Below are 16,693 nucleotides of genomic sequence, written 5' to 3'. Positions count from 1 at the left end.
TCATCAAACCGTGACGGAATGCAGTTCAGTTTTGACGTAGGATTAGGTTTTTCATATCTGTACTGGGCTGTAATTTTCGAAAATGAGAGCGTGACGTTTGGAGTGCAAGGTTTTGAACCTTAATACCTCTTTGCCGGCTGAACGGAGTGGTATGATAATCACTTCATTCGAAAGATGAATGCCTAAGAGTTATATGATTGTTAACTATTGACCCGAAACTTGTTTCAATAGGTTAAAAATTGCTTTGAAAACAGGCTATTCAAATCACACAAATCTGTATATAATCAAATGCCCGCTCGGAAATCCACTCAGTTATGAATGTGCAGCGGTCGATGTACGATAGCTAGAATCTGTGTGTTTCCCTAACATAGTCTGGGGAAATATATGTTGCAAAATAGATGCATAGTGCGGGTATGTTTGTACTTGCATGCATTTCTGCAGATAGGAATGAGTTTCCCCAACAAATGATTACTAAGCCAACGGAAGTCCTACGTCAATCTTGCGGTTATATCTTAGGAATAACCCACCTATAGTTGTTCTTGCTGAATCTTGCCTTCTTGTATGAACTCGTTTTAAAGAGAATTGCCGATTTTCAACTCGAGACTTACATTTATGATCAAATTTTTCAATGATTTCTTATGAACTTTATTTTAAGGAGATGAGACCTGCTCGCGTTTCTGAGTCAACATATTTACGACCCGTCTGGTTGATATGAAGACAATCTTTCTCAATAAATAACATGTGCAACAGGCAGCAGCACACAGAAAAACATCAAAACCGATACATAAACAAGGCATTGAACTGCTTCCAACACCGGTTACTGGCTCTAATTTTGTAAAAAAAAAATCTATAGAATTTCTATGAAATGTTGATTGAAAGCTCGCGTAATATTACTTTTGTGCAGCAATAAAATAATAGCAAAGAATAAAAAATTGGTTTCTATAGACATAATTGACTTACGTGGCTATTACGATGACCGCCTATAATTATGACCAATATTCTAAATAATTATTTTCCTTAAAGCAATTTATATGGACAGAAATCCCCCGACAGAACCAAGCATCGAATCTTCCACGAGTTGTGATTTTCAGTGACACTATGAAACTGCTCAGTAAATTTCAGAATATATTGCACTGATCAAATACCCTCCAACGCATGTTTAATCATTTGCCAACCACACTGAGCAAGTCACGTGCGTAAATATGGTGAAACACTTTCCCATGAGAACGGGTTTGTTCAGTGTGAGTAAATTTGTCGCGAGCGTGATTCAATGAAAAGTAACAGTACTCATCGTTATGTGTACACAACCATCACATCCCAGCATTTCAATCTCTGGCGCTGATCTGAGTTTAGTGAGCGACTGGCCCTCACGACGTCGAGACACGCGCGACTGTCTAGCAGACCTACTTTCGAGTGAGTAATTTTTCGTCCCTTTCTGACGTGTTGTTGGCAAGGGGCAATAACACTGCTTTATAAGTGTATTTTGAGCATTTCCGTACCCAGTCAGAACTGAAATTTGTCAGGTTTTTCCGCCCGTGGAAAATTGTGTCACAGCAAAACAGCAAATTTTGCATCAGAGCGGCAATCGGTGTGAAATATTGACGGAAAAACAAACACTGATATCAGGTGGGTAATATACATCCGAGGTACAGAACAAAATAGATCGATTTGCATTCGGTAAATCTAAGTCGGGTGTGTATCAACCACGCTTGGAGGCAAATATGCGATGCGTCGAAAGCTGCCAACGTTGTTTCTAATACGCAAAGATATCCACGCTGGCTCGTGAGTTCGGGAGCCAAAGTAAACAGCTGATCACTGGCTTGGTAGTCGCCTTGACATAGCAGTCACACAAAGTTTAGTTTCTTAATGACTTGACTCACACACCTGAACTACTTGGGAGAACAAAAAACTCACCTCTCGACTTAATTAATTTATGAATCAAATTCGTGCTGGCAATGAAGCGTGAGAAGTGCCCACACAAAATTGCATTAGAGGCGAATGAACTGCAAAGTTTAAAGCCTCTTAAAAACAAAGAAAGAAGAAGAAGAAATTGCATTATTTTGATTCCACGTTCTTCTTCTTCTTCTTTTTGGCTTTAAGAGGGTTTAAACTTTTCAGTTCATTCGCCTCTAGTTGATTCCACGTTGTTATTCTTTGTTTTATTTGTAGGATATCGTCAACTCTGAGTGGAGCTGGGTTGGCAATATCACCGGTATAAACGATTGAGCAGTACAAACGGTCCGCTGTGACAGTGAATACATACGAAGGTGAAACAATCGAACTTCAACGGTAGATTTGTAGTGCCTCGCTCCCAGCGGAAAACAATATTCGATTTCTTTGTCCCGATGAGAAGGTACCACGGTTGATTGATGTCTACAATAGAATGGAAGATATCAAAGGTAAGTGACCAAACAATTTTCTGAGGAATTCTAGCTTGTTATCAATTTGGTTAAACGTTGGCTTGTCTGTTCTCGAAGAACGAAATTATTTTGAGAAAATACAAGAGCTGGGTTATAGCTGTGATATAGCTGCAAGGTGGACGTAGGACTATTGTTATTGTGTAAAACGTTAATAACTATTTTCACTGTTAACGAATGCTAATGGTTTACATACCTATCGAATCGGAAATTCTCTAAGGGTTGTTTGATATGCTATACATTACAATTCGCTAATCTCTAAACGGTTTAAACTCATGAAAACTGGAAGAACTTCCCTTTTCCCATATATTCGTTCTGCCGAATTGTGTGCTAACCCTACCCGTATTTCGAATGCTTATAACTCGAACATTTTTTAACAGATCGGAAAGATGTTTGCAATTGATAAGAAATATTTCTACGCATCTATCATAATTAATAAAATGTTATTTTTCATAAGATTAACATTTGAATAACTGTAAAATATGAAGCGTTATCTAAACGCCCTAACTGCCAAGTTTTGATTGGTCCGATTTACGGTTTCCCCAACACAGACGTCTAAATCGATGTACCTGTGGAAATCCGCTTTGCAAATATACATGCAAGTCGGGGGGTATTTTTGTTCCCACCAAGCTGTGTTTCCCTAACACGACCTTCAAAATCAATGTGCCTGGGAGAATCCGCTTTGTCAAAACATGCAAGTCGGGGGTATTTTTCCCACTGAGCTGTGTTTCCCTAACACGGACTTCGAAAGTGATGTGCCTGGGGGAATCCGCTTTGCAAATACATGCATGTCGGGGGTATTTTTTGGTGTTCAGTATTTCTGTACTCGCTTGTTGTTATGCAGACCGGAATATGTTTCCCTAAAACGTCCTTTAAACTGAGAAGCCTGGGAAAATCGTATACTTTCATCTATTTTTTTTTTTTTATTTAAATCGTTTATTTTTACAGGCTCAGTTACATAGGTTTAAAGGAGCCAAACTCCTTACTGTATTGTTACTAGTATATATACATTTTTCCTTAATTCTAATGTTAATAATATAGGAAACCGATTACTCGCGGTCGACTCGAGTTTAGAAATTTATTTGTAACGAAGAAAATAATCTATTACAAAAATTTTGATGCATTCTAAAATAATATTCGAAGTGGTAAACCAGTGGATTGCATAATATAATTGCGTTGCTCTTCGTCGAAAATATGCGGTCCCGTCCTAGATACAACCCCTTAAAAATTTTTTATAAAGCTATGTCAAGCCAATGGTCGATTCCAACTTTAGACGAGCTCAGAGACAACATCCAACGTTAAATTCGCAACATTCCGATCGAAATGTGTGGCCGAGTATTGAAAAATTCGGTCCAACAGATCAATCGCTGCAAACGGGTTCGTTGTAGTCATATGACCGAAATCTAATTTCATTCTTAAAATGGAAGAGTTGATCTACAATCAGAATAAATTTGCAAAACCTGTGTTTTATAAAAACAAAAGTTGACAAGACCTTAATTGGAGACCCGTTATATTATAACCATCAACTGCCTACACTGCACAATGGTCCAGGATGTGTATTTAAGTGGAAATTAGCATTTAAAGCTCGACAGTTATTCTCTTCACAAAAGATGTCTTCGACAAAGTTGTTACAAATGATAGAGCACTCATTTTTATGTTGTCAAAAATAGGGTGACCAAAATTGTCGATGAAATAAAAAATATAACTTTCTTATCTTTATAATTCGACAATGTTGTCGTTCCAATTATTTGAGACATCTTTGTAGAACAAAGTTTTCTTCTATCTCTTGAAATAACCGATTAGAGTCACCACGAAAAAAAAAATTTTTTGCTCTAACTTTTATATTTCAAATTCTTCATACAAACTGTCTTCGAAAGACTTTTAGAACATACTAATACAAAGATTTTTCTACGCAGAACTTGTCAATATCTCAACTTCACTCAATGTCATTGATGTATCTTTCCAAAAAATGCGCTTTCTTCAATTGCATGCCATTCTTTCTGGGACAAACATAAACAAAGTTTAGTGGGGGCATTTTAAAAACATAGTTCACTCAACATGATCGGTAATTTTCAAAACTATGTTAATTTTTGTGTTTGAGTAAATTAAAATTGAAATCATGAGTTTTTGGGTATAAAACAAAAATAAGTTTGAGTAGGGTGAAGATATTGCTTAATGCAACTTAGGCAAAAAGCGCTAAATCGATTATATTAAAAGATAGAAAAAAGCTTCGTTCTACAAAGTTGTTTAACATAATTGGGGCTACAACACTGTCAAACTATATTTATCTCTATCTATAAAGATAACAAAGTTCGATTTTGACGTAGGATTACGTCTTTCGGGAACATATTGAGGTACAAATTGAAAATCGAAAATCGAGCACATCGTGAAAATTGTCCAATTTCAAACGCTTATTGCTCAGTCCTTTCATGATGGATTGATGAAATTTTTGTGTCAATCGATTTCGGCATTCCATAACAATTTTTTATATTGAAGAAAATAATATATGTCATGAATCTAACTATTGAACAATGGAACAATCTCAACCCCTATCCTAACGAAAATACCCACTTCTGATTGGTCGGAATTGACGACATATGACACAGAGACATCAAAACCAAGCTACCTGGGGGAAATCGGCATTGCAAATACATTAAAGTAGGGGGAGCTTTTGTTCCCACCGAAATGTATTCCCTAACACAGACAACCAAGGTGCCTGGGGGAAATCGGCATTGCAAATATATGAAAGTCGGGGGCATTTTTATATTGCAAGTAAGGTGAGTGGTACGATTAATTCTAGCAAATAAAATTGAAATTTGGAACTTTAATGTTGGTTGCTTCGTGAAATTTTAAATAATTTCATGTATTTCATCATATGTGTAAAATCGTATATGGTAGCAGTTGTGTTAAAAATGACTTGATATATGAAACGATTCATTTAAATTTTCATAAATAAAAACCAAGGTGTGTTCCCGCTTGAGAACGGGTCATTTGGTTTAAGCTGTCTGTTTTGTTGAAAAAGTGAAGAAATATTAGAAAAAGTGATTCCCCATATCTCTGCATATAGAATTAGTTGTTGTTAGTCCAATTGAAATTCGCATTGGGTTGTATAAACACTCAGAAAGTAAAAATTATAAAAGAAAATTACATTTTGCATTTCAAATATGTTTTCTCTATATTAAAGTAACATGTTTTAACTGATGAGAAAAATTGATAATTGTATTCGGTATTGGTTATTATTTTATATTACATTGGTGATTTTTTTTCTTTATTTCATTCATACAAAATACAGAACGCATCTCGTCTAGGATCACAGAAGGCGATTTTCATCATATCTCATCCCACTTCGGTGTCTTTCATCTAACAAGCACCATCCAAAGACTATTTACCATCTTTCCGTCATCATCACTTGGTAAACACTGGTGGAGTGAACAAACAATACCCAACAGCCAAACAAACCGGCCCTTTTCAGGGCCATTAAATCATTATCAAAGAGTTTAACTATGTAATTCTTCAAACATATCCAAAATCAACAGATAACCTAACGGAATCCTACGTCAACTATGCGGTCGTTACTTGGACACAACCCTTCTGTGACTTTTTTTTATTTCATCGACAATTTTGGTCACTTTATTTTTGATAACATAAAAATGAGCACCTTATCATATGTAACAACTTTTTCGAAGTCGGTTTTTGTCTAAAGAATAAATATCTCCCACAAAGTTGTTTTTTTTATGAAATTTTGAGCAGCTTATCGAGCTAAATTTTCATTCAGGATTCATGAGCTCATATCATGAATTCATCTCCATGCAGGTTGATCCTTCTTCGTATACTCCCAACCGTGTTTGTTTTCCTGACTACATCAATTCCTCTGTACATTTTGATCTGTTCATGAAGGAGAAAATCCATGGAATTCCAGATTATCATCGATCGGGGATCGTTCCTACGATCTTCAATGCAAAGTATGGGCGTGTCAATTGTGATAATATGTACTTTACTGATGGGTCCTCTATGAATGAGTCCACAGGATTTGGAGTGTTCAACGAAATTTTTAGCACCTCCCACAGTCTTCAGAATCCTTGCTCTGTGTATATTGCTGAATTGGCAGCAATACATTGGGCGCTGGACAGCGTCGCCTAACGACCTGTTGAACACTATTACATTGTAACGGATAGTCTTAGCTCTGTCGAAGCTATCCGTTCAGTGAGGCCGGAAAAGCACTCGCCGTACTTCCTTGAGAGAATACGAGAAAATTTGAGTGCTTTAACCAGACGCTGTTATGTCATTACCTTTGTCTGGGTCCCTTCACATTGCTCAATTCCGGGTAACGAGAGGGCTGACTCATTGGCAAAGGTAGGTGCAATTGAAGGCGATATTTATCAGCGTCAAATCGCCTTCAATGAATTTTATTCTTTAGTCCGTAAAAATACCATCGTTAACTGGCAACGTAAGTGGAACGAAGATGAATTGGGTCGGTGGCTTCACTCGATTATCCCTAAGGTTAGCCTCAAACCATGGTTCAAAAGTCTGGACTTAAGTCGGGACTTTATTCGCACCTTCTCTCGACTCATGTCCAATCACTGTTCGTTAGACGCGCTACTCTTTCGTTTTAATCTTGCCGATGGCAATATCTGTGCTTGTGGCCAAGGTTACCACGACATCGAACACGTTGTTTGGTCGTGCGAGGAGTATCTTGTTGCCAGATCGAATTTAGAAAACTCTCTTCGGGCTAGAGGAAGGCAGCCCAATATGCCGGTGAGAGATGTGTTGGCTCGGTTAGACCTTGATTACATGTCCCAAATATATATCTTCCTAAAAGCTATCGATCTTCGTGTGTGATTGTCCTTATATCCTTATATTCTCCTTTTCCTTTTCCTTCGCGAGAAATCAAATCCCTTCTTACTAACAATAGAATAAGGTGAAATGTAAATACATGTTAGATATAAGATAGGCTTAAGAATTGAGTATGATGAATGTGAGTGCGAATGTGAGTGTGAACATTTTCAACATATCCTTATATCCCATCCTTTTCCTGAAACAAAATGTCACCCTTCTAAACTCGAGCAAGCCGCGAGTAATCGGTTCTCTACCTCATTAACATTAGAATTAATAAAAAATGTTTATGTATACTTGTAACTATACAGATAGGAGTTTGGCTCCTTTAAACTTATGTAACTGAGCCTGTAAAAATAAACGATTTAATAAAAAAAAAAAGTTGTTTTTTAACTAAGTTGCGTTAGGGTAACCATGAGAAAAACGGTTTTTTACTCTAATTTTTATATTTAAAATTGTACATCAAAATTATTTGCGTACGACTTTTAGAGCTTATCAATACCAACATTTTGCGATGCAGATTTCGTCAATATCTTAATCCTGCTCAAAGTTATTGATTGGTTTTCACTCAAAAACTTTTAATTTACTCAAATACAAAAAATAACATATCTTTGAAAATCACATATTATATGGAGTGAAATTTGTTCTTTCAAATTCCGTCAACAAACATTTTTCATTGCACCAGAAAGAATGGCAAGCAAGCAAGAGAGCGTATTTTTTGGGAAGAAACATCAATAACTTTGAGTGAATTTGAGATATTGACAAGTTCTGCGTTGAAAAAAGTATGTACAGGGAATCTTTGATACAACGTACCCTCGTTATAATGGGCCTGATCACGAACGTCACTTCACGGTGAAAATGAAATGAATTGTATACAATTTGTATGCATTTAATTCCGTTTTCACCGTGAAGTTGCGTTCGTAATCAGGCCCAATGTGCCTCGAAGTAACGTACACATTTTCAAAGTCCAAAGGAATAATTTTTAGAATATTTTTTTTCTGAAAGAACAATAAATTATCTGTATTTTGATACTAAATATTGTTTTGTACCGAATACTAAAAACTGTTTCGTGATTCCGAATTCTAAATGAATCAATCCTTCATCGACAGTACGAAGGAAAACATCATGAGAAAGGATCACTTCGTCTTCTAGCTGATTTTATTCATTAACCTTACTCAAACAGCAACACAATAGAGTAAGTGTTGCTTAGGCACCGGGAGAAAATAAATTTCCGAATTTTGAACGCGAGTATTTTTCCACGGTTAAAATTTCCTAGAATTAATTTACAATATTTGAATTATAATACGAATATAACAAATAACCTATATTGCTTACGTTTCGTGATTCCTTTGTATTAATCCCGGATCGGGAATGTTAAATGAGAATGTTCTAAATTCTACCGAATCTAAATACATAATTATAATATAGGAATATTTATTATTATAATATTTCATATATATTACCGTTTTCATTCACGAAACTGAACGACCTGATTAACTAAATTTGATTTTCCTTTTTTGACGATTCATAAATGCTGTTCTTAAATTTCTGAGAACGCGGAGAACGAAATATTTTACGTTTAAGGGCGTAGTTTTCGATCCCACTCGTACAACTGATTTTCCAAGAATGATCTCGAAGTAGATTTTCTTTTCAGAACATTGACAGCTTCACTCCGGACGACAGTTTTTCAATAACAAGTCCCCCGTCAATTCGACATCTTAGGCCGAGGACATAGTGAACGCGATGCGGTGAGGGCGCGGGCGCGGGATCGATTGCGGGAAAGCTGTTTTGATTACGACTCTGGAAATCAAATACAAACCCCCAGGACCTGACATAGTAAACGCGATGCGAACGCGATTTCAATGCGGCGAAACTGTGTGTGGAGAGTTAAGATTGACTTGTTAAATTATTATTTTCGTATTGTTCGATGAATTATATAACTTTATTTTAATTTGCATAATGCGTATAATGAAAACGGTACGTTAAGGGCTTTCCATTTACCATGTTCACAAATAAAAACGCGATCCAAAGCGATCAGTATGTCACAGCACGCGATGAACTCGATACAACGTACAATTTTGAAAGTAAAATGTACTTTATATCGAAGTTACCATGTATTAGTATGTTCTAAAAGTCTTTCGGAGAGAGTTTGTATGTAAAATTTGAAATATAAAAGTTAGAGCAAAAAACAGTTTTTTTTCATGGTGACCCTAACCTAACAGAGAAAAAAAGGCGCTATATCGGTTATTTCAAGAGATAGAAAAACAACTTTGTTCTATAAAGATGTCTCAAATAACTGGGACTACAACATTGTCGAACTTTATTCACCTCTATCTATAAAGATAAGAAAGTTATATTTTTTATTTCGTCGAAGATTTTGGTCACCCTATTTTTGATAACATAAAAATGAGCGCCCTATCATATGCAACAACCTTGTCGAAGACTGTTTTTGTCTAGAGAATAACTGTCGAGCTCTAAATGCTAATTTCCACTTAAATGCATCTCCTGGACCATTGTGCACTGTAATCAATAGCGATAACAACACTCATTACTTTCGAACATTGAAGATTATTTAAATGATATTTTTGAAAACTCAATCGCTTCAACTCGAGAATCATCACTGGAGCCAACCTCATCCTCAGCATCGGATTCTGAGCGATCGATTCTAAAAACCAATTTTCCTGGGCAATCGCGTCCTATCGCAGCTCGTGCCTCTCAGGCATGGCGCACAATGAGAGCCTCCTGCCGGTTGAGTATGTAATAGCTCAGTCAGTGTGATTTGTTTGTATTTTTAAATATTAGCATTCTCTTAACATTGCACCGACAATCAGAGTACCCTTCGAGTGATGGAAAAAGTGTGGCACTGTGAACTGTTTGTAATTGACTTTAACAACAGAATCCCTTGAATTCGAAACAGAGAGTGACTAAAATTTGTATCAATTCCCCACAGACAAGTTGATTTCCAACATTCACTTCGGCGATGACGACGACGAGGCCATCGAAGAACTCGCTATCCACCGGAAGCCCACGATTCCCTCCATACGACAGCGGAACACACAAATCCATGCGCTCGAAAATTTGGACCACAACGTAGAGGAGAACAAGCTGTTTGAGTTCCGGTCCTCATTGAAGCCAGCGGGCAAGAAAGGGGTGAAATTTGGTGACGTAACTCATGCGGGCGATGGTCTGCGCAAGCGAGGTGCCCAGTTCGAGAAACGTATCCCAGAGCTGAGCAGTAGCAACAGTGAGGATGCGGAAAAATTTGGAGAATCGTTTATGGTGCTGGAGTTCAGTGAGAGTGCTGACTCGGAGACAATCCAGTGGATTGTCGATAAGATACGCGGCAAGAAGAACGATGGAGGTGCCGAGCTGTTGGTGCGCAAGGAGCCACTCACCAAGTAAGGAATTGTGTGTTGCGCTTTTCATTAAGAATAGAGGATGTAATGGGTGATTTCATTTTCAGGGAAACACACACTCTTGTGGTGCATGTGACGGCCACTCAAATGAAGTTCCTAGAAATCGCCGATGACATGGGTTTTATGAAGCGAACCAAAACTGGAATCATTAGAAATTTCAACGTCGCCTGTTTGGACGATTTCTTTTATGATGGTATGTTTACCATTGTTTCCAATAGGGTAGAGGTTTTTCAAATTTTTACCTTCAGAAACGATGACCGTAGAAGACATCTTAACCCCGGCCGATCGCCAAACTATCATCAAATACGCTTTAGATAACATTCGCGCCTCGCAGCACGAACATCACATCCCGGGAACGAAGACCCAACTCTACCATGGCCAGTCCATAATCCAAGCGGCCCAACGGATGGAAATCATATCGAATTATTATTCCCTCCATGACAAACCAAGGCTCCGGAAGCTGCGCCACGTGTGGATCAAGCCCACTGAGCATCAGCCAATTGACGAGATTCGAGATTACTTTGGGGAAAACGTTGGGATGTACTTCTCCTTCCTGGGCTTTTACACGTATGCTCTGGTTGTCCCAACGATTCTCGGTCTGCTGCAGATGGCCCTCTCCGAGGAAACGGAAACGGTGCCGTTCTTCTGTGTGTTTTACGTTGTTTGGATGAAAGTGTTCCTCGAACTGTGGAAACGGAAGAGTTCAGTTCATGCGTATCGCTGGGGAACAATCACGATGACCAATCTGGACGAACCACGGGTCGGATACTACGGCAAGCTAGGAAAGGACCCGATTACAGGGAAGCTAACCCCGCAGTACCCAAAATGGAAGACGTACGTGCAGATGTACTTCGTTACGGCGCCAATCATCATTCTGTGCATGACGATCGCCGGCTTTGTGACAATCTTTCAGTTCTACGTTGAAAACTACTTGGCAGAGTTGTTCGGGCTGGATTCCTACATTCTGTATGTGCCATCGATAGTGAATGCGATTTATATTGCCATCTCGACAATCGCGTACGACTGGCTAGCCACCTATCTGACGGACAGGGAAAACCATCGAACGCAGAGTCAGTACGAGCGCCATCGGGTTAACAAGTTGATTGTGCTCGAGTTTGTCAACAACTTTCTGTGTCTGTTCTACATTGCGTTTATTCTACAGGTAAGGGATTCATCTTTTATCGAGTCACGAGTAGTAAGTCACTATCCGGTATCCGGCCGGATAGGTTGGATAACTATGGTGGGGTACACTGCCAACACAGTCTTGTAGCTTTATATGCTTCCCTATTCAAGAGCGAAAATAAATGAGCCAACCACCTACACTGGCAGACTATGCGCCTGCAACAAACTTAAACCAGGGCTTTCGGAGCAAAATAACACCCGAAAGCTCTCGCACCAACACACTGCTCGCAAACACTCACTCTCACTTATAATAACTGTGACACTGTTTCACTTCTCTTTGATCCTCTTTCTCTATATAGTGATGCATCGGAATCCGGACGCATAAGCGCTTACGAATGTAACTTCAACTACTCAAAAATATTGTCATATCATAGCATGAAAAGTTAGCGTTCCGATAGAATTAGAAGGCTTTCATATAAGTTATGAGTCACAGAATTCCATAAAATCATGTTATATTTTTTCAAAATTTGGAATTTCTTTCATCGAATCCCTTCCATTTGATATACATATTGATGGGGTTCTGATAAAATTTGTAATCCCCCATTTTGTAGCGGTCGCCATCTTTGATTTACATTTTCCATAAATAATTGTGTTCTACTGGTCACGCTCTTTCATTCGATACCCATATTGACGGCGTTTTGGGAAAACCCATGTTGATGGGATTTTGAGAAAATATTTACATAATACACCATTTTGTAGCGGCCGCCATCTTGAATTTCAAGATCATGGAATACGCAATTTTATAATGACATCAGAGATAAAGATGTGTTCCAAATTTCAGATCAAACGATCAACACGAAGGGAGTTAAATTTCTATTAAAGTGGTACAGCGCTACAGACAAAGTTACAAAGTTACAATTTCACAAACATACAAACGGGTCAACCTAGGTAAAACCGTTTAATAAAGAAGAGCAAATCATAATTATATCACGTGTACCGAGAGAAAATTCGTTTTTTTATTGACTCGATTATCCGGAGTGAAAAAAAAATCAATACTCCGGATAATCGAGTATATATATCAAATGAAAGGGCTTAATTAGTAGAAAACAGTGATTTATGAAAAATTTAAATCCAAGATGGTGGCCGCTACAAAATGGCGGATTACATATTCTCTCAGAATCCCATCAATATTGGTATTAAACGAAAGGGCTTGACTGATAGAACACAGCTATCGATGAAAAAAGGAAATCCAAGAAAATCCAAGATAGCTACAAAATGGCGGATTACATATTTTCTCAAAATCTCACCAATATGGGTATCAAACGAAAGGGCTTAGCACAGTCATTGATGAAAAATATAAATCCAGGATGGTCGCCCCATCAATATGGGTATCAAATGGAAGGGATTGACTAGTAAACAGTTCTTCATGAAAAATGGAAATCCAAAATGGCCGTCACTACAAGATGGCGCCATATTTTTTTTAAACCCCCATCAATATGAGTATCAAACGAAAAAGTTGGACTAGTAGAACACGGTTATTTATGAAAAATGCAAATCCTAAAGTTTAAAGAAATTGTTGAATGGTTTTATATACTAGAGAAATATACTAATGAAACAGATAATGTACTAAAAACTAGAAAATAAAATAAGTAAAAAAAACTTTCTTAAGTTCAACGGTTTTACAGTCAACTCTCCCTAACTCGAAATCCAAAGGAGCCATCGAGTTAGGGAGACACAGAGCTTTTTTTCATAATTTTTTTTATGTCATAAATTGTCATATATTAGGGTAAGTGTCCCAATTATGGTATGAATTTGAATTTTTTTATTCATTCCCTTAATGTGAAAAAACACCTTTCTCATATAAAAAAAAAAAATCCAGAATCTCTCAGGAGGTGATAGACGATTATATTGCACGAAAAAAACATATGTTCGAATTTCAACGATGACAGAGTTATAGAACTTTTTCTTCTTTTCGGAATCTGTTGGCTCAAACTGACTCTACATTGAAAAGTACGCTACGTAATCCGATTCTGTTGCTTTCATTTTTTTTTTCATTTATTAATTTATTAGGCTCATTTGCATTTTAGCTGTAACAGAGCCGGGTTTTAATCGTGTACATGTACATATGTTTATGTTTCTATAAATTGTAAATTACACAGTAGATAGTAGTAGCCATTTGGGCGTTGAGTTTTCTGTTCCATTACATTATGGTAAATTACACAGTAGTAGCCATTTAGGCGTAAGGGTATTCTATCTGTTCTTCCATTGTTCAGCAGACCGGACAGCGGAGACAGTTGATATTGATCATTGTTGGGTTATTTATAGAACAGCAGCCCGATGTTTCTTGCAGAGCAGAGCAGTTGTATGGATGAATCGATCTTTGTTCCACCGTGGATCGATTTCCATCGCTGATGATGGTTGCGTGGATGTAGTTATTCTATAATAACACAAAGATGGTCAATTGAGGGCCCTGAGTTTGAACTCACGATCGATCGCTTAGTAAGCGAACGCGTAACCAAGTGGCTACGAAGACCCCCGTGCTTTCATTTGAAAGGTGAGAAAATTTAATACAGGCTATAAACAATTCCAGATGAAAATCCAATCAAAATCTTCAAAAATCGCGATTTTTAACCCACTGAACTTATAAAAGCCACTTCAATTTCACTTTAATGTTGAAAGGTTCATTTTTTTTAAAATTATTCATATTTGAATTATAAAAAAACTTTTTTCTTCAAACTGTGGTTTTTTTACGGGGGGGATACGTACCTCGTAATTCGCGTTAATTCGAAAATCCGCGTAAAAATACCGCGTTAATTGGGAAATCCGCGTAAAAAAAACCAGGTCACCTAAAATCTACGTAAGCATCGTGATAGAGTGCGGCACTAATTTCCGTCATAAGCGCTAAGCTCCGTCGCAAGCACTGATTACCGTCATATGCTCTGACGGAGCATGAAGACGAAATGTGAACGGAGTGAGGGATGTAATATTGAGAGCTGACTGTATTTGAAATTACTGTTAATTACTATCAATCATAGTTATATGCATTTTTAACGAACTGCTCTTTCCCAGGACATGAAAATGCTCAAAACCCAGCTCATGATGCAACTGATCGTGCTCCAGTTCGTCCAAAATGTGCTCGAAAATATGTATCCGTACCTGAAAAAGAAGGTAGCGCTGAGCTATTCCAAGCTATTCAGCAAATCGAACTACGAAAAGCTACAGCGAGACTACGAGGAGTACGACCAGATGGGAATCCAATCGCTCGAGGAGGACGACTATCGGATACTGCGGCAGAGGAAGGAATGCATACTGGACGAGTACAACACGTACGACGACTATCTGGAGTTGTACATTCAGTTCGGTTATGTGGTACTGTTTTCCTCGGTTGCTCCGATGACTGCCTTCTGGGCAATCCTGAACAACGTGATCGAAATCCGGCTGGACGCGTATAAGTTGTGTTCGTTCTTCAGACGACCGTTTGCAAGAAGGACCAAAAATATCGGAGCGTGGCAGCTGGCGTTCGAAACGTTGGCAGTCATCGCCGTTATGACGAACTGTGGAATCCTATATTTGTCGCCACAGATGAGGTGAGTTTTGTTCCATGTTTACTGGTCACAGCTGATGATCCCATCCATTTGCAGAGAGCTAGCCACCAATGTTAGTGCCGAAGCGTATGCCATTACTTTTCTAGTCATTGAACACATCCTGCTTGGTCTGACGTGGTTCATCTACAAGGCCATCCCGGACACGCCACAATGGGTGCGGGTAGCACTTGCCAAAGCTGATTATGAGTCGCGTCAAGCGCTGAAACGAGAGGTACGTTAGTAGTTTGATCGATTTCATTTTGTGCTTAAGTTTTACGATTTACTTGAAAGTAGTTATATTCCAATATTGGTCGAACATTTTTTTCTAGGACTGAGATGCTTCGATAGTGCCACTCACCCAAACAACAATCAATACGATCCCATAATCCATCAGATCACGAGTGTGCCTTGACTGATAAATTTTTAACAACACGTTTCCTTTTGCGAGCGAACATCCATGAACTAATTTGTGTGAGTTTGTTTGTACTTACCGAACGATTAGGTCAATCTACTGTCAAAATTTATGTCGCTAAAATCGCTCCATGTTGCTCGTTCTTGCTAACAATCAACGTTTAATTATTGAATTGCCCAATCCCCTATTTTAATGAAATCCAAAATCAACACAGCGATCCGAACAGTGCAAAACGTGCGACGAAGATTGAGAACAAATTTGACGGTAGATTCCCGATCGACGAGTGCAACTCCACCAGCGGAAGTACGCTGGCTTCTTCTTCTGCATCTCACGAATACCAAACTTTTTACATTTTACCGAACAGAATGCCCAACGGTCCCGGAATCTGCTCTTTCGACGCTTCCGTAGTGTTTTCGATTCGCATTCGATGTTAACGTAGTTTACGGATTGTTGGACGTTTGTGTGCCACAAACTGAATTGTTGCTCAGAGGATTCTGTCGTGTTATGATGAAATAGTAAGTCATTTGTTGGATGACAATGAATAAAGAACTGATTTGAAGTGGCACTTTTAATCTCCTCCGAATTCCCACACCATTGTTTATCTTCGCATTCACGTAAGCTATAGTTCATATCATAGTAGGCTGCGAGCAAAAGGAGCCGATTTCATTTGTTTGACAGTTGCATCATGACGAAATGGTAGCGTATTCGTGATGTCGCACGAGCAAATGTCGCAAAAATACATTTCAATCACCCGGTGGACGCTGAAAGACCGAGAAAAGAAAAGACAACTATCCGCGAAGGTTGCCACCTCCCTGGCGGTAAAAGATGTGGCCGACGAGCATAAAAACGTATATCTGACCAAGTATCCTGTTAGCGTTATGGTATTTCGATTGGTGGTTTCCGCTGGCA

At 38.3% G+C, this 16,693-nt stretch overlaps 1 protein-coding gene across 5 annotated transcripts; it reads left to right on the top strand.

Annotated features, from left to right (window-relative positions):
• Nucleotides 1–1,297: 1,297 nt before the first annotated feature.
• LOC129778932 (anoctamin-10) lies at nt 1,298–16,343 on the top strand. 5 transcript variants are annotated; one of them, XR_008743531.1, is made up of 10 exons: nt 1,365–1,626; nt 2,170–2,399; nt 9,863–10,003; nt 10,201–10,648; nt 10,714–10,859; nt 10,915–11,828; nt 14,858–15,375; nt 15,430–15,604; nt 15,702–15,843; nt 16,149–16,343. XR_008743531.1 is itself a non-coding variant. In XM_055786109.1 (10 exons), the coding sequence occupies exons 3-10, from the start codon at nt 2,384–2,386 to the stop codon at nt 16,221–16,223; spliced, it is 2,433 nt and encodes an 810-aa protein (XP_055642084.1). In that variant the 5' UTR covers nt 1,380–1,413; nt 1,524–1,626; nt 2,170–2,383; the 3' UTR covers nt 16,224–16,343. The 5 variants fall into 5 exon arrangements, 4 of the variants coding, with proteins under 4 accessions (XP_055642085.1, XP_055642087.1, XP_055642088.1 ...); XM_055786109.1 differs by lacking the exon at nt 15,702–15,843 and having other exon boundaries at nt 1,380–1,413; nt 1,524–1,626; XM_055786110.1 differs by lacking the exon at nt 15,702–15,843 and having other exon boundaries at nt 1,298–1,413.
• Nucleotides 16,344–16,693: the final 350 nt, after the last annotated feature.

This window comes from Toxorhynchites rutilus, chromosome 3 (assembly GCF_029784135.1).
Source record: "Toxorhynchites rutilus septentrionalis strain SRP chromosome 3, ASM2978413v1, whole genome shotgun sequence".
Lineage (NCBI taxonomy): Eukaryota > Metazoa > Arthropoda > Insecta > Diptera > Culicidae > Toxorhynchites > Toxorhynchites rutilus.
Note: the sequence above shows the minus strand (reverse complement) of the source record. Positions and strands in the feature narration are given on the sequence as shown.

Bases quoted from the DNA above. Each gene is read 5' to 3' on its own strand.
- LOC129778932 (XM_055786110.1), top strand. The intron at 10,004-10,200 runs GTATGTAATAGC...AATTCCCCACAG, and splicing joins GAGAGCCTCCTGCCGGTTGA to ACAAGTTGATTTCCAACATT. The intron at 11,829-14,857 runs GTAAGGGATTCA...GCTCTTTCCCAG, and splicing joins ACATTGCGTTTATTCTACAG to GACATGAAAATGCTCAAAAC.